Source organism: Pseudonaja textilis, chromosome 5, assembly GCF_049901715.1.
Source record: "Pseudonaja textilis isolate UNSWEBS1 chromosome 5, rPseTex1.2, whole genome shotgun sequence".
Lineage (NCBI taxonomy): Eukaryota > Metazoa > Chordata > Lepidosauria > Squamata > Elapidae > Pseudonaja > Pseudonaja textilis.
Window position 1 is genome coordinate 36,986,576 of NC_141994.1, and position 25,293 is coordinate 37,011,868.

The 25,293-nt window shown below is 36.8% G+C and overlaps 2 protein-coding genes across 3 annotated transcripts in view; one reads left to right on the top strand and one right to left on the bottom strand.

Annotated features, from left to right (window-relative positions):
• Nucleotides 1-1,351: 1,351 nt before the first annotated feature.
• On the bottom strand, nucleotides 1,352-5,497 carry CCDC59 (coiled-coil domain containing 59). The gene is given in 4 exon segments (XM_087934519.1): nucleotides 1,352-1,640; nucleotides 1,997-2,100; nucleotides 4,165-4,387; nucleotides 5,323-5,497. Coding segments are annotated over 4 exon segments (630 nt in total). The 5' UTR covers nucleotides 5,462-5,497; the 3' UTR covers nucleotides 1,352-1,476.
• Nucleotides 5,498-5,592: 95 nt separating this feature from the next.
• The window catches only part of METTL25 (methyltransferase like 25), a 34,522-nt gene continuing 14,821 nt past the window's right edge, over nucleotides 5,593-25,293 (top strand). The window contains exons 1-7 of one of the 2 annotated variants that reach the window (XM_087934517.1): nucleotides 5,593-6,018; nucleotides 7,375-7,533; nucleotides 8,767-8,873; nucleotides 12,546-13,184; nucleotides 14,907-15,051; nucleotides 17,918-18,012; nucleotides 23,735-23,764. In XM_087934517.1, coding sequence (XP_087790643.1) covers nucleotides 5,730-6,018; nucleotides 7,375-7,533; nucleotides 8,767-8,873; nucleotides 12,546-13,184; nucleotides 14,907-15,051; nucleotides 17,918-18,012; nucleotides 23,735-23,764 — 1,464 coding nt within the window. In that variant the 5' untranslated portion in view covers nucleotides 5,593-5,729. The remainder of the gene's footprint in view (nucleotides 6,019-7,374; nucleotides 7,534-8,766; nucleotides 8,874-12,545; nucleotides 13,185-14,906; nucleotides 15,052-17,917; nucleotides 18,013-23,734; nucleotides 23,765-25,293) is intronic. The other variant, XM_087934518.1, reaches the window with a different exon arrangement.

Consider the following 25,293-nt stretch of genomic DNA (forward strand, 5'->3'; position numbering starts at 1 on the left):
TTTAGGCCTATTTGAAAACATGTGAAATTGGGAGGGAAGGCGGGGGGAAACTTGCCCTTAGGAGTGCCCTGCGGGTAACCATACCTTGCCATCAGCCGCTCCTAATGGCACATCATGGTGGAGCGTGGAGGGCTCCCTACTCCCGCCAAGCACCTTTGCTGCAGACCCGGGTCAGCGGGCGGGTGGCATTGGCATGGATGTCTGCTAGCAGCGTTTCAGCCACTTCTCCGGCCTCCATAGCTTCTACGGTTCCCGCCGGTGCTGGTGCCTCTCTCACCAGTACCGTCTCCAATAACAGCATCTGAGACGCTCCCGCTTTTCCCCCGTCCCCGCAACAACAGGAAAAAAAACACTTTGAGGTACCTGGGAGGGCTGCGTGCTGTTTTGGTTTAGTCCTGAGCGTCTGGGAACTGGAAGTTACGGAGGCGGCTCCCCCACCTGAGAAGCAGCTGAAATGTTTCCATGGTTCCTGTCGCTGTTGCCGCTGTTGGAGACTGCACTGGCGAGAGAGGGACAGCTGCAGCTTGGCCTGGGCGCACTTGGAATGCAGGAACAGGCTGTACACTGGGACTTTTGGAAACTTGCAGAGTTCGAGGCTGGAGCACCAAGGGTAGCAGCAACAGAGACGCTCGCTTGGCTCTTCTCACACCCAACCAGCCGCTCAGGATTAAACCAAAACACAGTGCACAGCGCCCCCAGGTACCTCAAAATGTTTTTTTTTTCCTGTTGTTGCAGGGGTGGGGACAGGGGAAAAGCGGGACCAACTTGGATACTGTTGGAGTGAGGCGCCAGCACCAGCAGGAACCATGGAAGCTACGAAGGCCCGAGAAGCGGCTGAAACGCTGCCAGTGGACATCCACGCCGACACCACCCACCCACTGACCCAGGTCTGCAGCAAAGGTGCTTGGCAGGGGTAGTGAGCCCTCCGTCATGATCAGCTGTTAGGAGTGGCTGGTGGCGAGGCATGGCTGCCCATGGGGCACCCTAAACGAGGGTGCGCGGGGGGGAAGAAATTAATTCACCCCCGAAAAGACGTCCTAGCCATTTTTTCAGGGCTCAAAAAAAAAAAAGACAAAAAAAAGACCCAGCCTTATTATATGAGAAACACGTCAGCATGCAGGCATCTGGCTGCTGAAGGTATTCCTAAACCATTTATTATAATTCAGTGTTGAATGTTATCTATACTTAGATAATTACATACACAAAATTTTCCTGCTGTCAGCATTCCAAACTCTCCATCCAGCACTCAGAATTCAGCATTCAATATAGTTAGACTATTCAAATTGTAATTTAAAGTTTAAAAGTAGACTTTAAAAAGTAGACTTGCAAGTAGAATTCAATTTGCAAAAATATTTTCATTATAACTTAATAAACTTTAATAACAGCTGATGCTACAAAATTTAAAGGCCATTGTAGAAAAAAGTCTATAACCAGGTTATTATCATTTTTGTGTCAATAATTTAAAACAATATGACATTATGCTTTTTGCTCTATTTTTTGAAGTAGATATTCCATTTGTAAATTTAGATTTGGTTGTCCTTTTCTAGTCCTTTTACTTAATATTTTGTATGTTTCCATTTTCTTCTGTTTGTAAAGTTTTTGAGCTTTCTCTCTTTCTTCTCTTCTTTTTTTTTAGCGGCCTGAAAAAAAAAAGTAGAATCATTAAGACATGTACTTTTTCATTCCTTTAGAGTGATTTCATATTACGCATGCTGCATCAATCTTCACAACTATATACTGTATATAACAAAAAAAAAGCACATATCAGCATACATTCTCAATGCTCTTCTCATTTTGCTCACATGACAGAGCATACAAGTGTTGACATAACTTTCTTATACTGATGAAACATATGCTTTTAGGACTATATAAGACATACTCAAAAGAGATCAGTAATATTGATATTATTATTATATAGGAAGTAACTACTTATATAAAAATTAAAACCAAACCAAGATATATAGCCCTAAAACCAATGGCTTTATTTAAAAGGTACATACTTCTTTTTTCTCATTTCGTTCAGCCTTTATTTTTTCATAATCCTCTTTTGCTTTCTGGTTTGAAGTTTTTGCTTTAAGTTTTCTCTGAATCACATTGCTCCTGTGTTAAACAAGAATACTGGAAATTAAAATATGCTTTTGGTTAAGCAGAACTATATTCTTTAAGCAGTTGGGAACTTTGATTCAGTGACTGAAAACCTGTGGAATAGATGAATGGCGAAGATCCTTGGATTATTATTATTCATCCCAGTACCTTATTTAGTCATTGTAACTTTTTTGAGGAACAGCGCTAGAAATAATTTTACCATTGGCCCAGGGATGGTATTCTCCCAGTGTACAACCAGTTCACTAATCGCGTGCTTTGCGCGCATACGCACATTCGCCTGCACAGCTATCACAATTACTTATGGAAACTGAACAAGGAGAGATTTAACCTGGAAATAAGGAGAAACTTTCTGACAGTGAGAACAATCAACCAATGGAACAGCTTTCCCTCGGAAGTTGTGGGAGCGCCATCACTTGAGACTTTCAAGAAGACATTGGACTGCCATTTGTCAGAAATGGTGTAGTGTCTCCTGCTTGGGCAAGGGGTTGGACTAGATGACCTACAAGGTCCCTTCCAACTCTGATTATCTGTTACCTTCAATGTTACTTCAGGAAAGTAACATAGCTGAGGCGCGGCAATCCGCTCTGCTGTGTGAATCAGCTGAGCAGATATAAGTGAGTACAGGGGCAGGGGGGTGGGCCGACATGATCGTTGGAGTGAACCGGTTCGCAGCCAGCTGATCATCGGAGCTTGGGGTTTGCCCAAACGGATCTGAACAGGGAGAATCCCACCCCTGCATTGGCCTCTGGGGAAGAAATGGTGAAGTAAAAATGGCTTGCTAACAGCAGAGCTAATGATTGTGGAATGAAGAGCCAGCAAATAGACTGGCTCAGAACAGAACAGAACAGAATAGAATTCTTTATTGGCCAAGTGTGGTTGGACACACAAGGAATTTGTCTTGGTGCAAATGTTCTCAGTGTATATAAAAGAAAAGATACATTCATCAAGAGTCAAGAATCATAAAGTACAACACTTAATAATAGTCATAGGGTACAATAGGCAATCAAATCATATTAGGAAACAGTCAATATAGATCGTAAGGATACAAGCAACAAATTTAGTCATACAGTCACAAGTGGGAGGGGATGGGTGATAAAGAGTGATGAGAAGATTAACAGTAATAGTGCAGAACTTTGTAAATAGTTGGACAGCGTTGAGGGAGTTATTTGTTTAGCAGAGTGATGGTGTTTGGGAAAAAACTGTTCTTGTGTCTAGTTGTTCTGGTGTGCAGTGCTCTATAGCATTGTTCTGAGGGTAGGTGTTGAAACAGTGTCTGTCCGGGATGTGAGGGGTCTATAAATATTTACAATGACTCTTGGGAGCTTGAGATTGCTCACAAGTTCTCTAGGCAATTGCTTCTTGCAAGGAGATCAAAGACACCAGTCTGTAGCAGGTTTCCACGGCAGATGAGGGAATCTTGCTCAAACCACAGTTCAGACCTTTTAAAAGGTCACTGGATTTACATACTTCCTTTTCTAAGCACTCGGGCCACCAAAGGCACCCCACAATATGTGTAATGTTGAACTGGCCATGCCCACCCCAGCCCCCCAAGGTATAACACAACCCTGATGTGGCCCTCAGTGAAATCCAGTTTGACACCCCTGCTCTAGGATTATATTAAACAACATTTACAAATTCAGAATGAAAAAGATTGATAGGAAATATAAAGTTGATTATTTGGTCAAAATTAAAATAGCTTTTGTTCCCTCTGCCAACCCTTAATACACTTTTGATGAAATGAGAACTGAATGACAGGGCGATTTGTTTATAGGTAAGAGATGGTATATTCGAAAATAAGATCATTTATCTTATTTTAAGAGGTGATGAGTAACTAAAATTGTTTATACTTGTGATGATGAAGTCATTACTTTATATATTTTTCTTTATTATAGTCTTATTTTTCTCTTTTCTGTTTATCTCTATTTTTATTTCTTTTCTGCACTATTTTTGCTTTGTTTTATTTTTCAATTTGTATTAGTTTTTATTGTTGCAATTGTAATTTTTAATACCATTACCATAAAGAAACCATTTTACTACTAAGAACACTCGCATTCTTACTTTGAAGTTCGAGTCTCCTTTTCTTCAAGTACTACTGGTTTATGTTTAGGTTTCTGCTGTTTCTGAAGCATTTCCTCTTCAGCTAAATAAAGATGTTTCAGATGTTCTGGATAATCTTCAGTGTACTCAACATTCTTTTGAGGATTCACATGTCTTTCCTTTTTAAGTAACTTTTTGTAGGCACGTTGAATTTTTTGTTTTCTCCAAATGGCAAAGCCTTGACCTAAAAATATAGGACAAAAAGATTAATTACTTTTTAAGGTATTTCTTTCATAACATGTACTCACCAATCTGATATTGTGAGCTGAAATTCTGTTACTATACCAATCTGTATCTGGTAGTGATTAACTGGTTACAAAGTGTACACCTTGAGATGGAACAAGACTCAAGGATACATATTGCCATACTCCTTTATCTGTTTAATTCAATGTCAGCTAACAATTAGAACTTTAGCTAAGTCAGCAGTTGCCAAGTTTCTGGTTCTGCAGACTGGCAGCGGCGGGCATGGGGGAAGAGGGTGGTTTTGCCTGCCACTTGCACAAAAGGAGCTTTGTGCACTTGTCTGCCACTTGTACAGCCCAGTAGTCAACAGGCTGCGGACCGGAAGGGGTTGAGGACTCCTGGCTAAGTTATAAATAAAATCTGCTAGAGTCATATGAAAAAGTAAAGCCCATGTAAAGTTTTTTTCTTTAACATGATACACAAATCGTATTTGTCTCTATTCAAATAGGATATAATTGTCTTCCTGTTATTGTCCTTTCCCTCATTAATTTTCTCATGAGTAAAATCTTTTTTTTTAATGTAGTGGGGATTATCTATTTTATGTAACCTTGTGGCTCTTGCTCTTTGTTGGGATGCAAAACATCACCGACTCACTGTAATAGGCTAATCTTGTATTAATAAAATGATCCCCCAAATATTGATATTACTTTTTTTTTGCCACAATAGTAATAGTACAGAAATATTTTCTTCCAGGTTACTCGTCCTTAATTTCACAGTCTGGCCCGTTTCTGCTTTCTTTTGAGACCGGTCAAGATCGTCTACCTATGTAACCTAGCGTGGCATGACGGAAAAAAGTAAAGGGAGCAAGAGACCATCCTGCAGAGAAACCATAACATCTTTTCCCCTTTGGCTCGTCCAGCGCGGCCAAGTTCATACCCTCCTGGAGGCTTCCCTTGAATTGATGCGTGTCCCATCGCCGGGGCGGCCTCCGACTCAGACCAGCCGGACCTTTTCCTTTTCCTCCTTTTCTATTGAAGCCCGGAGAGTCTCTATTCTTTCCAACCGGAGCCATCATGTAACCTATTCGAGTTTGTCGCACGTTGCCTGTGTCATCAATAGGTGTCACCGTCGTCTCTTCGGCTGCAGGGGTATCCGATTGGGAACAACGTAGAAATAGCTTTGCTCGGCACTCGATTCCCTTTGCCTGGGAAGAAAACTCGCGCACGTTGTAGGTGGGGGGGACGGGCGGCGAAAACCAGGCCCCATCGATGCTGAGCTATCGGTACTCCTTCCCGGCGTTTTCTCTTCGGTGATTGGCTCGCGGCTTCTGTGCGGGGCTCATCATGTCGAGGTGTCCTCGGGAGCCCTCGCCGGCCGCCTCCCGGGAGAATTACCCCTTGCCTCCGGAGCCTTCCGCGGAGACAGTAAACGAGCGACTGCGGGCAGTCGCAGAGTTCCTCCGGTGGGGACTTCCGCTGTGCCAGACCCACACGGTGGAGTTCTACACGAGGGGGCTCTGGGAGAAGTTCGTAGCTCTTCCTCCCGAGACGGTGCTGAGCGCGCTGAGCGGAGACAGGTTGCAGCGCCTCCTGGAAGAGCCAACGCCACAGCGCCCCTTAGAGGATGTCGCCGGTAAGAGCCATCATTTTGGAAAGCCGCCGGCGCTGGCTTCAGCAGCTCTTCGAGGAGAACTCCGCCCTCAGTGCGCGCGCTCTCCGGGGACGTGTGAGAGCGTGAAGAGAGACGGGCGCTGCCTGGTTCCTTCTCGTTTTTGTTTTTTGTTTTGCTTTAGCTCTTGTCCGTCCAAGTCTCTGTCAACTATGCCGGCATCTTCATCATTTCTTTCTTCACCGTCTGGAATCAGGATGTGCTTGTTCGGTCTATGAAGATTTGATGAAAATGTTAACTGCTGCGGCAACGTTCATCCTTTAGTACAGGGGTCTCCAACCTTGGCAACTTTAAGCCTGGAGGACTTCAACTCCCAGAATTCCCCAGCCAGCTGGCTGGGGAATTCTGGGAGTTGAAGTCCTCCAGGCTTAAAGTTGCCAAGGTGGAGACCCTTGCTTTAGTACAGTTTTTCAACCTTGCCCAACTTTAAAAGGTGGACCACTTTGCCCAGGTCCAGAAAGATTGCTTTGGGGAACTCACGAGATTCCCTGGGCAAGGAATCCCTGGATTCCACTCTCTCATCCGCTCCCTCTTTCCCCGCCCTGAGAACTGCTTAGTTTCAGGATGCCCCCAGTCCTAATTCATACAGTTCCTTTTCCTCAAGCTATTCACATAGTACATTTAATAAAGAGTGACGATATATTTAAAACCACGCTTTCAGAGGCAGAGCTATCGGCACTGTTGGAGGGGCGTCTTGTTGCTTGTTCTCAGTCCTACCCATCTCACATGGTGATGGTTGTGGGGAAAATGGGCGGAAGCGGCTTTGTGCGGCCTGCCTTGAAATGTAAAAAAATAAAGGGAATACATAAGTTATTACTACACATAAATAAAAGCTGACACTTCATGATGCTCTCTCTGCTTTATTTAGTGTATTGGTATTGTTTGCAGTTCAAGGACTGATCTTCAGGAACTCTTCCAAGCTTCTGGAAAGTATTTGGGGTTTTAAATATTACTGAGATAGTTTGATTTCTCTTTGAATGGAATTGATAATTTTATCTAATTGATTATTGTCAATTTTTGAAGCCAGCACTTTTTATCTTTTTACAGCAGAAAAATAAAACATTTCCACATCATTAAAAGATTAGTTTCAGTACGGTTCCTAGATTAGATTTTGGTTTTCGTCTAGAAGGTGTTAAAGCTAGTAGGTTTTTTGCTGTTTGTTGAATCCAAAAGGAAAAACGTGTTCAGTTTAATTGCAGATTAAGAACAGATGCTTTAGGTTAGCCTATTTTGGGTACCTTGATTGAAAAGTTTTTCTCTGGGATGCCCTGTTTCACCCAGTTTCATTATTATAAACTGTTTCCTGTTCTTTCCACACAGATAACTCTGGATTTTACAACATTTTTTGTAAAAGTACTCAGAGGCTGATTAATGTCCAGGCTTTTGTATTAGCTGCTAAATTCTATTCAATGCCAAATCTTGGAGTATGCATCTCATTAGAACAGATACTTGAAGCAATGGACAGAAAAAAGAAATCAAGTAAGTTAATGTTACCGCATATTGTTTTTTATAACTGTAAAACTTTTCCCTTAAAATTCAATAATTAGGAGCCATGGTGGCCTGATGGCTAGAATCCCAGAATTCTGGGAGTTGAAGTCCTCCAGGCTTAAAGTTGCCAAGGTTGGAGACCCCTGCTTTAGTACAGTTTTTCAACCTTGCCCAACTTTAAAAGGTGGACCAGAATTCCCCACTTTGCCCAGGTCCAGAAAGATTGCTTTGGGGAACTCAAAAGATTCCCCACTTTGCCCAGGTCCAGAAAGATTGCTTTGGGGAACTCAAAAGATTCCCCACTTTGCCCAAGCTAATTCTGCTGATTGCCAGCAATTCAATTCTCACTGGGTCAAGGTTGACTCAACCTTACATCCTTCCGAGGTTGGTAAAATAAGTACAGAGATTGTTGGGGGTAATATATTGACTCTTCCAAATCAAATTCCACCTTAGCCATGAAAGGGAGATGAGTGACTTTGGGCCAGTCACCTTGTCTTAGCCCAACCTATCTCACAGGGTTATTGTGGGAGGGAAAATAGGAGGAGGAAGGAGTATTAAGTATATTTGCCACCTTGAGTTATTTGTAAAAAAACAGACAGAATAAGCTGTTTCTGTATCACATGGATTTCCAGCTCGTGGTTTCCATGTGAAGTAGTTTTAATGCTGATTAAAGAAAAAGTTTCCCTTATTTTGGAAAGAATTTCCTTTTACCAGAAATATTCAGTATTCCCTGAATATTCTTGCTCTAAGCAAATACAGAAATATTTTGCATATACTTCAAATGGGAGGGAACAATCTCAGCCCTTGAATCATTCTTTCTCATTTGACTCCTATTTTCTTCCTATCTTTGCAATGACCTTCGTTTACACAGGACAAAAGGAGCAATATGGTATTTCTATGAGTTGACATCTGTCTGATTGTTCTACTATATAAAGGCAAATCAAGCGATGATATGTAATTTTATGTTTCGACTGGCTTACAAATAGAGTTTAAACATGACACTTGTGAGCCTGCAATTATTATTTAAGATCTTTGGAAACTTTTGTCAGAAAGTCAGAAGCAGAAACCATTGCATAGCAAATATATTGTAATATTGGTTGAGCATTTCTACTTATTTACTGGGGCATAGCCATAGTTTGTAAAAAACATACACATGTAACAATATTTTAGTGATACAGGTTCCTCCAAAACTCTTAAGCTAAATGTGTGTTTCTTTTTGATCAGAGGTAGAAATGAATACCGATAATTTTATGAATGATAAGAAATCACATGAAGTAAAACTGATGTCAGATTTAGTAGATGGCATTGCAAAATATTATGGCTTAAACCAGGTAAGAATCTTTATTACTTTATCTCTTTTGGGTTGAATTCCTTCCAAAGGCTTGGATGTGCTTGAGGAGATGCTATTGCCTGTTGAGGAAGATGATAATATCAAATCAGACTTTGTTCTAGGTTTGCTTTTCTCCATTTAAGAAGCCCAATTAACGAGTCAGAAGCTAGAAATGAGATACGTTTTTATTAAACATGAACTGAATTTAAATTAAACTAAAGAAAATTATATTTGACTTAATTATCTCTGGTTGTGAAGGAAGTTAAGATATATTTGTAAGTATAAGTATATTTGTGTGTATAGGTTGTCCTAATTTAACAACCACAGTTGGAGCCAGCAACTTGATCATTCAGCAATGTGGTTGCTAATTGAAACCATGACTGGATGATCTTGCTTCAGCTTTTCTTTGCTTTACATAACTGCAAAGGTTATAAATGTGAAGATTGATATCAAAGCACCTTTTTAATCATCATCATAACTGAATGATCACTGTCTGAGGCAGTCACAATTTCTTAAGTTTTACTAATTAGTGTTTTTGTTTTAATAAGCTGCAAAGGGCAGCTTTATATTAGATTTTTTTTCATCCTTCTTATAAAAAATGCCAAATGTAAACAGAGTTTCGATCTGTAAAATGAAGTACGCTGTTTATAGCAATAGTGATCTGAAGGGTGCTTTCTAAAAGCTTCTAATTCAGGATTTATACTATCCTTAGTTTTATCTTTCTACCCAAACTGTATGATTATATGTGAAATATACAATATTGTTTAGATGATAAAAATTAAACTTCATACAATAGCACTTTGCTTTTCTGATTTCTTTATGAAAGATGATTGTAATCATCTTTAGGACAACTGGGTAGGTCTAAAATGCACCATAGCCCAATCATCTGATGAGGAAAGACCCTGATAAAAATAATGTTTCATTTTTCTTGTGTGTATGCCCTATATTTCATAGCATTTCAAATCACACTTAAGAACATCAGCAGAGACCCCAGTTAAAAATGCTTCAAATACAATAGAATATATTTAGGATGTAAGAAATATTTGTTAAATTAAAACCATCTTTACCAAGTGGCAAAAACCCAGCTCCCTAGAATAACATCTATTGGGGCTTTCCTAGTAAAATGTTTCACAATACAGGCAGTCCTCAACTTCAACAGTTCATTTAGTGACTGTTTGAAGTTACAATGGTACTGAAAGAAGTGAGTTATGACCATTTTTCACATTTACGACCATTTCAGCATGCCCATGGTCACATCATCCAAATTTAGACACTTGGCAACTGACTCATATTTATGACCATTGCTGTGTCCCAAATTCATGTGATCAGAGTCATGAGATCTCCTTTTGCGACTTTCTGACAAGCAAAGTCAGTGGGGAAGCCAGATTCACTTAACAACCGTATTACCAATTTAACAACTGCAATGATTTGCTTAACCAAGAAAGAAAAGTTGTAAAAGGGTAAAACTCACTTAACAAATGTCTTACTTAGTGATATAAATTTTGGGCTCAATCATGGTTGTAAGTCACGGGCTTCTTGTATTGTTCATTCATTGGCAATTTTGAATGTTTAAAGGAGATAGATAATAATTTGTCTTTCTGCAACCAAAGATGCATATCAGAGCCCAAATTTTAGATGGACCAGCGTCTTGATTGTTAAGAAACCTTTTGTAGCATGTAGGAGTTGACATTGTCCTTGGTTGGTTCTACCTAACAGCCAAGCAGTTAAAATCAAGCAGTGTCTGATAATTAGTTGTGTACACACAACATGGCAAGAAATCAGAAAAAAAGTTCTTGAATAACTGCTGTGGGAAAGAGAATGCCATTAGACCTAGGCTTAATAATGTCCAGTCATAGCAGGCTAAGAAGCATAAAGCTCATTTTAATATACAAGATCTATAGAAAGAAGGGAAAAAACATTTGGCTTCAGTGAATCCAATCATATCCAGAGATTATTTATATAGCCTAGAATTGGGATAGAACAAGCCACATGTCAATCTGATGCATATCAGCTTGCTCTGTTCTAAAGGTCAGCTCATGATAGGCCATGGAAATGCTAAGAGGATGCTAGTCATGTCATATTTCACAAATTGTCAGCTCTAGTATATTTCTCATCCACATCCCAGTCATGCCTAATATGTTCGAATTCTTAAAAATGCTTTATTAACAGGCTTCTTGTTGACCATTCCACAGAAATTTTTAAGAATAAAAGCAAATATACATGTCCCAGGGTAATGTTGCAAGATCCGATCTAGATTGGTCAAGATTCTTCAGTTAAAACTTTATAAAAACACAAGCTTTAATAATAAAATGAAAAAAGAAATAGTCTACAATAAAATTTTATGTTTGGTTATTTTTGCTTTAAAATTGATTAATACTTTAATCATTTTTAAGAGCTCAATGTAACAAAAATACACACAAGTACTGGTACCTATGTCATAAAATTTCTTTCTTTCTTGGAGATAATAGTATTTTTGGTGGATTTTACCCATTTTAACAAGAAAGTTCTTGTTAAAAGGCATGTGGATTTTCACTCTTTTCTCAGCCCTTTGTTTCTAAGATAAAACTTCAGTAGAGCTACCAGATTTGGACCACAAAACTAGATTTTAAAAAAATCAAAAATTTTCCCAGGAGATCACAAACTCAGTATGTTCCACCTCTGTCCCACATGTTCAACAGAAAATTGTCTTTACTAATTGCCAAAATTTAAAAAGAGAAGAGACCGATCTGACCTTAGGAACAAGCTGTAACAGAGGGCTGGGACAGCTATCAAGGCCAGTTTTAAACTCTTATCTCTAGCTGTACACTGGGGTTGGATTTTGATTATGCTTTGCTTTTTTTTTTTTGCTGATGACAGAATGGGCAGATTTCATTTGGAGAAGATGGTTCTGCAGATAAAAACTCAAATCATAAAATTCTTAACCAGCACTTGATACATACCCAGAAATTTATTTCTGGCCAGTGCAGTGTCCACAATACAGGTGATAATCTGTCTGAAACAGTTCTTACCTACTGAACTGGCTTTTGCATTCTGCATTAATTTTAATTTTTTTTTAAAACAAATTTTATTAATTTTAATTTTTGAATACCTTGCAGAAGCAGTCCCAAGTAAAATGCATTACAGCAATCCAAACATGAGATGAAAAGAACATCCAATGATAGTCACCAAAAGTGCGAAAAGATTTTTCTAGCCATACTTTTTGCTTGTAAAGAAGGAACTCTTGAGTTCAGAAGAACCTTCAGGTTACAAATCTGCTTCTTTGGGGGTGAGAGATCCCATCTAAAGGAAGAGAAAAATGGTTTTGTGATTAAAAAAAATCAGTTCATCTAAGTCATGTTGCAAGTCTTCCACAAAATGATCAACAGAATTTTTGATCCATGCCCAGATATGAGGCCTCTTGGCTTCCATTTCTCGCCATTGACTATCATGTCCCATGATCAGATAAACAAGATTCTGTGGTTCATGTTGCTGGCTTGCTCCCATAAAATGCAAAAATAAATATGAATGCAGGAGGCTCATTTATAGTTTATTAACTTAAAATATTATCTTTCAAACATTGCTATCTATTAAAAATAACTTCACTTTTAACAACTTCACTTTTTTCTTATAATTTTCATGAGTTTTAGAAGGAGTATCTGCCACTTTTAAAAAATTCTTATTATTTATATTCTAGGTAATTGACCTGGGTTCTGGAAAAGGTTACCTGAGCTCTTTCTTGTCACTGCAGTATAATCTAAAGGTTTATGGAATTGATTCTTCAAACACAAACACCCATGGAGCTAATGAAAGAAACAGGAAATTAAAAAAACACTGGACAGCCTATCAAAGACGTGCAGAAGCAAATGTCAGAGATCAGACATTGACAGAAGCAAAGAAAAGTGCAAAACAAGATAAGGAGAAATGTAATGCAAACGCCAGTGAGACGTGGTTAAGAACTAATAACAGTCTTCAGAGCCATGTCCAAGTGGCTGTTTCAGATGCCTTTGGTATTGAATCAGCTGAAATTAGCCCAGATCCTAATGTAGGCATTACTAAAAATCAGTATGCACTCAAGCCTGAGGTTCAGGTACAATTCATTGAAAACAATCTAACAGAAAATGTATTTCTAGATATTCTGCCTGCTGATGCTGTAGAAGTGGATTGTTCATCCAAAAGTAATTGCAGAGAACTCTGTGAAGAAGAGAAAGAACAAAGGAAGGTGGCTTCTTTGAAAGCCAAAGCCAGTCGGTCAAAAGAGGCCAACATTTATTCTCCGTTGACATCGTTCATCACTGCAGAAACAGAGCTACATGATATTGTTGGCGATCTGGAGGTTATTTGTTCTTGTTCCTTTTTAATCTGATTTTGGAGTCTGAATTGAAAAATGTTGAATTAAGACTACTTTTCTTTAAGAGCTTCAAGGAGATACAAGATAAATATATTTATAGGAATACTATTGTTCCTAAAAAGTGGCGTAGTACTTGCATTTATATATAACATTTCAATTACATTATTATATGATATATGTTATATATATACATGTGTGTATGTGTGTGTGTGTGCGCATGTATGTATGTATGTACGTATATGTATATGTAGTCCTCATTCAACAGTTGGGCACTTGAGACAACTTGAAGTTATGACAGAATTCCCAAAATGTACTTATAACCCAGTTCTGATGCTGGCACTCCCTCCCCATCCCTACAGTCACATAATTACATTTTGGGCACTTGGTAACCAGCTCCTTTACAATATTCCATGTTCATGTGATGTGATTTACATTTTTTGCCAGAAAGTTTTGTTGGAAATATGTTCAAATTTTAATTATTTCATATTAATAATGACTATAGCACAATATACACAGTGTATAGATAATTCAATCCTGTATAGATTATTCTAATTTAATTATGTATGAAGTAGGGCGAGGAAGACAATGGGAAGAGCCAATGCTTGAATGCAATTCAATTTATCATGACAAAAAAAAATGGTAAATTAAGATATGTAATCAAACAGTGAATGTACCAAACAAATTTTACCAGTGCTGTGTTTGCAAAAATTGTATATAGTAAATTTCTTGTTTCAGATTGTTGCATTTTAGACATGTGTCTAAGTCAGCTTGACAATATTTGGGAAAATGGATACAAAATCAAGAAATACATTACCACCTAATTAATAGAACTCAACAGATTATTGTTCTATCACATTCTTCCATGCTATATGCAACTCTAATAGTTTTAGATTAACATTAAGTTTTAATGTGTAAAACATGCATTTAAGATGGAGTGAATCTGCATGTAAAAAGTAATACAGGCAGTCTTCATTTAGCAATTACAATTGGAACTGATAAGTTTGTTGTTAAATGAAGGTTGCTAAATTGTAAATATGTAACTACGACTACTTTCCTTTTTCTCACTCTCTGGCCTTTAAGAACACACACCCCAGTAAGGAAGGAAGTTATTTTTTTGTATTTGTATTCATTGGAGAAAAAGGGAATTCAGAAGAGTCAGACACATAAATGGGAAATACATATCAAAAGCTTTGTGGGTCTGGAAGCTGTAAGTATGTTATGTTAAATAGCCTGGTGTGCCCCATTGTGTGCCTGCTTATTCTCTTGAAATCCCTTCCACTTCAATCTCTGCTCCACAAGTGATAGGGAAGGGAAAAACAGGTCAGGAACAGGAGAAATCATTCCCTCCCTCCATTTTTTAAAGCAATATCTCTCTACAATATGGTGGAGGGAAGAGTGATTTCTATAGGCAGACTTTCCTAATTCAGACTTCTTCCAAACTGCTGTAATCCTGTCAACAGACCATCTTCCCATTACTATGGTAGAGGATTGCCAAGGACTTTTAATTTTCCATTATTTTACACCCCTGGATGAGAGGGAAATTAATAGTAATATAACTCGCCTTAAGCTCAAGTAACTAGAATTTTTCTAGGTTTCATAATTTACTGATCTCAGTCCAAGATTGTTATGATGTGTACAATGATAATTATTAGCATATGTGCTCATCCAACCCTCATATCCTGGTTTGAATTGTGTTTTGTTTCCTAGGACTGTGTAATTGTGGGTCTGCATACCTGTGGTGATCTTGCTCCAAGCACATTAAGACTATTTAATGCTGTACCTGAAATCAAGGCAGTTTGCAGTGTGGGTTGTTGCTACCATTTGCTTTCAGAGGTACATGAAATGCATGAAGGTAAGTCTTTTTAAGGGTGTATGGAATTAATAAATACTTGTCATTTTTCCTGTCATTGAATCATTTTTGCTGTTTTTAATTATGCTTTGTGGAGAAGTCACTTCTGAATGCCCTGTGGTTTTCCTGTTTGGGATTCTTTTTTCAGTTTTGTAATGGTTGTAGGCTTATTAATGCAAAACACTTTATGTGGTTGTGGAGACATCTGTTTTTACTTCACCTCAGTAAAAAAAACGTATTTGTTCATTATTATTACAATTCCATCATCTTAAAGAATAAATGCCCCTGGCAATGTACAGAGAACAACCTCAGGTAACACATTATATGGTAACTTATGCATATATGTGTCTGGAAACATTGTTGCTGCTTACAAAATTTTCGTTATAAAACAGTTCAACTTCAGAATGTGACATTTTAAAGTTAGTGATAGAATATTATAGTTGCAAATATCTCATCCAAACTGGCTTAAAACATGAGCAGTGGTCAATATAGATGTAAAGTCACGTACAGAAGTTTAAAAGGTTCAGAGATAATAGTGCATATGTATAATATTGTACATTACAGAAAGTATAGAAAATTTTGGGAATATGTATATATTTTGGAATACTCTTGTCATGCTTTTCTGTGGTATAAAATATGAAAAATGCAAAATGTCCACATTTTTAGTTGAAAGGATCTGGAGCATGGACTTTTTTCTGGATCTAGAGAATGCTACTGAGGACAGGTAGCCCCACAAACAACCTGGCCACATGCCATGGTGGATTGTATAGGTGACAACTGGCACCTTGAATTCCACCCAAAAGACAATGGAAAGTAATAAAGGAGTATTTGAAATAAGGCGTCTTCAGTGCCCTCTGAACTTGATTGTTTTGTTACAGACATTTTATTACCCAAACTAGGTAATACCATGAGTGCTAGTCACCAAGGACACCTCAGAATGAGAACTAGGTCATACAGCACAGGTGTAACATGAGCACATTGAGGCATCTGCCCATACCACTGCATTCTGGACAACCTGCAGCTACCAAGTGATCTTCAGGGACAGCCTATGTACACAACATTTTCTAGTAATTTCACTTTATATGAATATCATATCATATTTTCATGAAGGATTTTCTGTCTTTGAGGTGAAACTACAAAATCTGTTTTCATATTTAAAACCTATATTTATATTTGTGTATTTCTGAAAGAGTTTGTACATGTGTATATGTTTTCCATCAGGCTAAACTGTACTTTTTATTATTGGCTTCTTAAAGGTAATAGCCTAGACTCACAAGTGTGAATTACAGCAAATTTAGCTTACTGTGTCACACGATGCAATCCCAGTTTTCTTTTACAATGTTTACATGTTGCACCCTGCTGTGATTTAAAAGCAATTTCTCCTTCACTGATTTCTTCCATCAAAATAACTATTAAATATATATCCATCAAATCCTTGTTGCAGGCTTATGTGCAAAATAACCGATGAAGGACAGTCGAGGTTGTTTCCTGTTTTGCCATTATTTTTATGTCATTTTTTCCTTTTACTTTACCATGATTTGTGTAATAAGTTACAACTGGCTGGGTATTCACACATTGTTATAGTGTATGGCTTAACACAAATGGCTGTCTTTATGCAACATTAAAACAAAAATAAATCATTATTAGTGATCACAACCTGTGAGGTGAACAAGGATTTTTACCACAGCATATGATATACAGTATGTACCTTACTAGGCTGAAGTAAAGCTACAAGAAGAAATATTTCACATGTTCAAGTTCAATTAAATATCCCTTCCTGTTTGGCTAGCATAAGTATGGTGATAAAAAGAAAATAGACATTCTGTTTATTAATTTAATTTATTATTTTGAATAATGTGCTGAATTAAAAAATAATTCTGTTACAGGAAGGATTTAATTCATTAAAAAATAGACAGATAGACTCACTCATTCACTCACTCACTCACTCACTCACTCACGCACTCTCTTGTCTCATGAGAAATAGCTGCTCAGTGTATGGGCTAGAGTTTCCTAAACCAGATGGGACATGCCACAGAAGGTAGTGGAAAATTACAGGGTTACGATCCTGACTGATAGGTAGGTACTGGCCAATCAACTATATATCATGGTAATAGATCAGAATTCAGCAATGGCGATAGATGCAGCCATGCCAATGTACAGCAACAACAGCAAGAAAGTATGAGATCATGGAGAAATACCAGGGCCTGAAGGAGGAATTAGAGAGGATGTGTTAAGGAAACACAAAAGTGGTCCCAATAATGGTAGGAGCACACCGGATGGTGACTCCTAAACTGAGAGATCAACAGATCCTAAAAATGACATCAGAGCTCTCTGTCCAAAAGAGTGCAGTGCTAGAAACAGCTAAGAACCCTCAAACTCCCAGACCTCTAGTAGAAAACCTGAATTGAGCAACACACATACCATAGGGGTATGTGAGAAAGGAATTTTACACACACACACTTTTTAAATATAATTCCTAATTGAAATGATTTCATTCAGACTTTTAGATCCAAATTCATTGAACTTGGATAGCTTTAATAAATTTGAAATAAACAAGTGACTTAAATAGCTTCAAAATAATTTCTATTAATACACTATGTTTTGTTAATCAGTTTAAGTTGCATTCTTACACCCATATTTTAAACCATATCATAAATCGCTACCATGCTTTAATTAACCCAGTTTTCTTGCTTCATACTACAGATTGTTAAACTCCTTGCAAGAATTGCATTTTCACAGTTCATTAACATAAAATGTCATTGCTTTTTATGGTTGCATGATTTGAACACAGACATAGGTGTTCATAAAGGGATTTATGGATTGATATATACAAAACGAAACAATATAATTGTTTTACTTTTTTCTGCAGAAGGGACTCAGGGAATATGGGGTTTCCCTTTGGGCCGCTATTTGAAAGAAGAGGGATGGTTCTGTGGTCGTAATGCTAGAATGGCTGCCTGTTTGGTATGGATTCCTTTTTGTTCTGCTTCTGTTTGACTTGCAAATTCATAACTTTGGCCCAGAATTCAGAATGTGTTGAGTAATAGATCATGGTATATCAATTAACAAAAATAATGATCATTTATACAAAATGAAAATATATTTGCATATTGTATCTCTGTAAATTTGAAACAATGGACACTGGTAAAAAAATAATTAAAGCTGATTGAGTTGAATCCATATTTTATTAAATTTAGAGAAGTGCTAATGTAAAAGAAGAGAATTAAGGAAAAAGTCAGTGAAAATGCAGTACAATTGCCAATTTCGTTAGTCTTTACTAGTTCTAATACCTGCATAGTGAATAAGGTGGCCTTTTCACTGCAGAATCAGATCTATGGTGTCTTTTTAATAGAATGACTATATATCCATAATGCAGTTACCTGATATTTAGGTAACCATCATTTACTTAATCCTACTTTCTGGGTTTGCATCAATAGAGAACTCTGTAAATTATAAATGGATTTGCTAAATATGCTAGGCTACATGCAATTGACTATTGTGTTGCTCACTGCTATGGACACAGCTGAATTTTTAAATATGTAATATTTATTCATTTCCACTTTATATTATCATAGCATGGTGACAAGCCATGAAATGCATTCAGATTTTTAAGCAAATTTATTTTGAGTGTCTGTTCTTCTGACACTTAAATCCTCTCTCTAGTTAGATTCAAATTCATATGATTCATTAGCATTTTCACAAAAGCTAACTATAAATCAGAATGGGTAGCAGAATGTTAAACAAATCAGAAATTAGGTTTGCTTCGCTGCTTCTGGTTGCAATGCAGTGTTGAAACATCTTTCCTATGAACCAAATGCTTATTTAATCCTTGTCTGATCCTCTTATATACTTCAATCTTTGCCCCTTTGACTTGCTCATCCTCTACCTCTATTTTCATAATTCCAGCAAGTGCATTCAAGCAGCTGTTGCTTTCTTTGCACTTAGCTTCCCGCCCCACTTCAGTAGCCTGATGAGAATAAAGATACATTCTTTTTTCCTCGTTCTCTTCTACATTTTTTAAAAATTGAATGTGTTTTCAGACAAACCATATTATCATTGACCTTGTATTTGCACAATAGAAAAATATAATTAATAATGACAATATAGTAGGATACATTCCACATTTTTTATGTGGAATATATGTTAAATAATATAAGAAATTATGTCTATGGAGATTCTCAGTCATCCTGGTCATGGTTATCCCCAAAGTGTTTTTGCAAGAGGCAACTGGACTTTCAGTTTTTTGTTTGAAGACGTTTTGCATCTCATCTAAGAAGTTTCTTCAGCTCTGCCTTCTTTTGGCAGATAATTGAACTATTATTGATTCATGTAATTGAATAGCACCTCCTGTCAGCATTAGTATTTGAATGGCTGTGGAGTATTCCTCAAATAATTCCTATCTAAAAACTGAACAAAAATCTTGGAACACAAAATTTACTTATTTTTTTTAAGTGATTCTATGGATCTGGTAAAAGTTTTTTATTCGTGTTCTGTGTTCTTGGTTTCTAAATACCTCAGTGTTCTTAGTTTTTTTTTAAAGTATATTTCTCCATCTTTTAGAGTTTTTTCTTTTCTTTTCTTTTCTCATTCTTAGCATTTTTAAAATTTGGAGGTTTTCCCAAGCTAGTTGAGATATCTCTGTTTGACATAGACAGTGCCATATTTGGCAAATATTGTACCAGGAAGGCCTGCAAATCATTTGGTAAAGTAAATTAAGCACGCACACACACACACACACAGATCAATTTTCAAAGTTGTGAAGCAGCTATACTGCTCAAAGGGTCAATGTACAGTAGTTGCCTTGAGGCCGTCCCAAATCTTAGCATGTGTCTACATGGATACGTTCCACATTTGTGAAGAACATGGCCAAAGAAAACGTATTTAAAAATACTTCATTTGTGAAATAGTTTGCATGACCTAATATTTATATTGACAAAAACTAGATTTTGGAAAGAAAAGAAAATGGATTTTGGGATGCTTTAGTCCTATTATAAGAGCCTTGTGGCACAATGGTTAGAAAATAGTATTGTAGACAAACTATCCACAGCCTGCAATTCAATCCTAGTCTCAGGCACCTATCCTTCCGAATTCAATTAAATGAGGGCGCAGATTTTTGGGAGCAATACGCTGACATTGTAAACTTCCCAGAGAATGCAGTAAAGCACTATGGAGTGCTATATAAGTCTTAAGTGCTATTTCTATTTCAGTTATACATTTTTATAGCTGGGATTAGGATTGGTTTACAACCATACTGGCAGACTTCTTCTAAAGGTACCTCATAATTATAATTGGTAGTCATCAATTAAAGAAGAACCTCCTGATATACCTCTTCTGTTTGGTTGAAATATTGTTACTGCTTCCAACAAGGATATCTCTTTCAGTCTACCCAGGAAGAACAGAAAGGAAATTGCCTTTGAATAGCCAACAATCCTAAAATGTGTAATAAGCCATGTGGCAATTCTGAAATACAAGAGAAGTTGCCAATTTATGCAGTCTTTCACGTGGGGAAAATTTTAATGAGAAATCTTATTAAATCAACTAAGCCAATGAAATAATATATTAAGAAAAAAGGAAAATGTAATAAAGAAGGCTAAAAACATACCCATAGAATTTTAAATACAGTCAATTTATTTTGATTGGCTGAGGTACCTACTAATTATCTCCTAAAATAAAATTTCCCAAATAGTTACACTAAGGGACTACTGCTTTTCTGTCAAGTTTGTTATTATATTATACATGCAGAAAATGGCCAATAGGTTTTTATGTATGCATAAAACATGATTTTAAGGCTTTAATCCAACTCTGTCCAAAAGTTCCTGTTCTCTGATCAGAGTGCTTGCAAGATTGACTGTAGCACTTGGATTGGAGAGAAAAGAAATCAGTTGGGGGTATATTTTCTAAGGACCATATTTTTTTTTACAACCACTGATACCAGGCTGTGAACCATATTTTGGGCAACACAATCCTAAAATAGTTCTTGAGTTTTAGCGTGTATTCATTTCAGAAGATGGCTGAAGAGAGATCATCTGGATCTCCTGACTGGACATTCATATGCATTCCTGTTGTTGTTTCTTTGATTTTCTCTATTTTTGTTTTGAACACTTTGCTCAGATTTTAAAATAGGGAAGATAATTAAAAGTTATCCCTTTTAGAAAGACTGACAATAGATTTGCTCATTCAAATAAAATACTTTTATCTCTCTGTGTAGCCAACAAATTGCAAATTATTTAGTGGCTAAATATATCTTCTTGCTAACACTTGCTGGAATTATAAAAAGTCTAATTTTTACTGATGTACAATTGTATATGCTTACATAGAGGGATTTTTTGGGGTAGCGGGGAAACAATAGCTGAATTCCATTCATTTTGGCCTCTCAACAGTTTAACAAATATTTTGGAAACAGTTCTGCCATATTAAAAAGTAGGATGTTATTATTCATTTCTTCAATCTTCAATATGTATCCTATCTCTAACCATGAATGTGGTGCTGTAGAGAAAATAGAAAGAAGGAAGTTGATTTAAAATTGTATACTTTTTTGTTAGATTTTTTAAAGAATAAAAGCTGTATGAATTTTAATAGTTCATGTAAAAAAAATTTAACTGGCAAGATGCAAAAAGTAAAAATATAGATTCATGAGATTTGTCAGTAAAATACTGTATTTGAATGGCATTGACATTCCTTCAGTGATAATTGTTCATATTTTATATTACAAAAATGAGAAATTAAAAGGAACTTGAAAACAAAAGTTTATAATAAAAGTTAATAAGTGCATATAAGAAGAGTCTAACTAGATGTGAAATAAGTCAGGAAATTAACAACTGTGGAATGTTGCAATTTTTCAAGCAAATGTGTGGATGCTAGTCAGGATCTAGTCAAATGAGTAGGGACTTGGATAATTCTGTGTATACCACATATTATGTACAGAGCAGTGGTGGGATTCAATTTTTTTTGCTACTGGTTCTGTGGGCGTGGCTTTGTGGGCATGGCTCCCCACTCCTGAGGAAGGTTACCACCAGTTCTCTGAACTACTAAATTTCCACTACTGGTTCTCCAGAACTGGTGAGAACCTGCTAAATACCACCTCTGGTACAGAGGAAAAGGCTCCTATTCACATTATACTAGTTTGGATATTCCTTCCATGTGAAAAGCTGACACAATCTGGTTTGGATCAAAAGTTAAGTGCAAAATGCTCAAGCCCCCAGGATCTTAATCTTGTTCATCCATCAACTTCTGATTTTTTTAAAAAAATCAATACAAGTGTGAAGTAGAAAAAGGATGCTGGTACTTTTTAAGAGTCAATTTAATGACCTGACTTCTTTAAAAAGTACCATTTAAGACTAAGCCATATTACTTGCTATTTTGGTTTCTTGCTGCTTGTTTCACTTCATTTTGTTCCTAACCATAAAGCCTACAAATTTGAAATTTGACATGTATGTTTCTCTTGGCTTCTAGGTGCTTACTAAGAAAGGATTTTTTGAAATGACCACAAGAGCATTAGTATTTTGTATATTATTATTAACACACTCTGATGCTAAGAAGTTCTACTCCCCCTCCCTACCTGAAAAGAAATCTGTTCCAAATGCAAAACACAAGCAGGGGAGAGGAGTTTCAGTTTTAGTTTCGTAGCACCAAGCAGCTTCAGTACAGAACAGTTGAGCTAAGTCACGGTCAGGCTCCTTGCTGTCTCCTTGCTCACACAGCAAATACTCTTTCAGTTTCCAAACAGCCTTCAACTCTCTCACACACTGACAGGAGGCTAGCTAGATGAATACCGATGGATGCTGGTAGGCAGAGGCAGAATTTTTCCCCATTATTTTCCTCCCCCCAAATTAAGCCCGACCACATAGTTTCGTAGCGAAGCATGGGTATTAAGCTTGTAATAAATATATTTTTCTGGATTGCACAGAAATATGAAAACAGTACATCTGCTTTTATTACTAGTAGAGAATGTTGAGTTTACAGTTGCATAGAATTTAAAGCAATTCTTCAGAATCATTTGCAAATCATGCACAGCCCTGGTTTGTAGCTTTTGTTACTAAAGCCCAAAAGAAACTTCCTAACAGAATGTTATATGTTTCAAGTGTGAAAGAAAGCATAATAATTATGAATAAACTGAATGAACAAACTGAATTTAGTTCAGTAAACTTTAATTCAGCAAGGTAGAGACCTGCAGAGATAGTATCTAATATTAGCATAAAGATTGTGGATTGATGTTCTACTTTATTAAGTTTATATAATGAGGAGACATTGATGCATTATTTTGTAATTTTGCAGAAGTGAATTGGTATCCTGCTTTAATCTAATAATTTTTATTTCATGACTGCACATTTCAAACTACATTATCATTTTAAGGTCATATGTTCCAAATGTATATACTTGACTTCACTAAATATGAATTAGGAAAACAAGAGACTAAAAATAATTATTCACTAAGTTTGGAAAAAAAATATAAGTATAAAATAAACAGCTCAGTATCATCTTGGCTGTTTGCAGAAAAGAGTGAGCAGTTTGTGTGTGTGTATATATTACAAACACAAATACAAACATTATATTTTTAAATATCATGAAGTGATTACGGTTTTTAAACAAGCATTTTAATATATAATTTGTTAAAATATTTTTATTTCATTAAGTCTGCTTATTTATAGTTAGCTAAATGAATAAATACATTAATTTCTTTTTAAAGGCTCTGGAAAGAGTTGCAGTCGGTCAGATGGTAAGTAATATCTGTTTAACCATTCTAATGACAGTTATTTTCTTTTCTTTCTTTTTTTTTTTGAATATTTCAGCATATAACTATGTTGAACTTTGTAATTTGCTAGAGTTGAATAGCTGGCAAGCAGAAAAGCTTGAACTGGAGATAGATTGATATTTTGCATCATCAGCACCATGACATTTTCTGGCCTTCGTTTTGATAAAATAATTTAACAGAATAATTTATTCAGTTAATTAAGAGTGACTAAAATATAAGGAACATAGAGATAATCCTCATTTAACAAGTTTCTTAATTGGAACTGGAATTTCTGTTGCTAAACAATGTCATAAAGCAAGAAGTTGTGTAATCACGCTACTTAGCAGTAGAAATTCTGGCATTCCTAAATTTCCATCATTAAGCAGATTACTATTGGTCATTAAACGAGAGCATCACTTGTCATTTATAACTTCCTGCTGGCTTTCTCATTGACTTTGCTTGTTGGAACTGGCCAAAGAAGGTTGCAAATCGGGAGATGTATATATATATATATGTGTATATATATATGTATATATATGTGTGTGTGTGTGTGTGTGTGTGTGTGTGTGTGTGTGTATTTGTAGGTCTAGGTGTGTTCGGGTCTTTTCCCGTGTAAGATTAAGAGTATCTTGATGATGTTTCGGCGAGTGGGACCTTGCTGAAACATCACCAAGATACTCTTAATCTTACATGGGAAAAGACCCGAACACACCTAGACCTACATGCCTGTATCCGTGAAAATCTACGAATATATATATATATATATATATGGTATTCAGCTTTGTTCGGGTATTTTCCCACGTCATTATTGTTGTGCTTTTAAAGTTGTAGCAACGTTTCGGCAGAATCTCATCTGCCATCATCAGGCTTCTGTATTGTGTTCGTCTGTGAGTCAGACTTTCACAGCCATTTCTGTTTTAAATTTGGGGCTAGCCTACTGCTGTGCCAGAATGGTTTTTTCTTCAGCCTGATTGGTTGGGAGTCTTGTAAGTCATGTAAGTACCCGCGAAAACTTAAGAAAACACACACACACACACACACACACACACACATATGGTATTCAGTTTTGTTCGGGTATTTTCCCGCATCATTATAGTTGTGCTTTTAAAGTTGTAGCAATGTTTCAGCAGAATCTCATCTGCCATCATCAGGCTTCTGTATTGTGTTCATCTGTGAGTCAGACTTTCATAGCCATTTCTGTTTTAAATTTGGGGCTAGCCTACTGCTGTGCCAGAATGGTTTTTTCTTCATCCTGATTGGTTGGGAGTCTTGGTCTGTGTTTATTGGTCTTGGAATTTGCTGTGTTCTGCTTGGTTGGTGTTTCTAATATCTTCTGTCTGTTTTGTGGCTTTTTTTGTCTTGATTGGCTGGCAACATTGTGTTCCTGTATAGGAGGCTTTTAGTGCAGCTTGGCTCCGAGTAAATGGACGGCTACCCGCGAAAACTTAAGAAAACATATATATATATATATATATATATATATATATATATATGACAATTTTTTCAATGCCTTA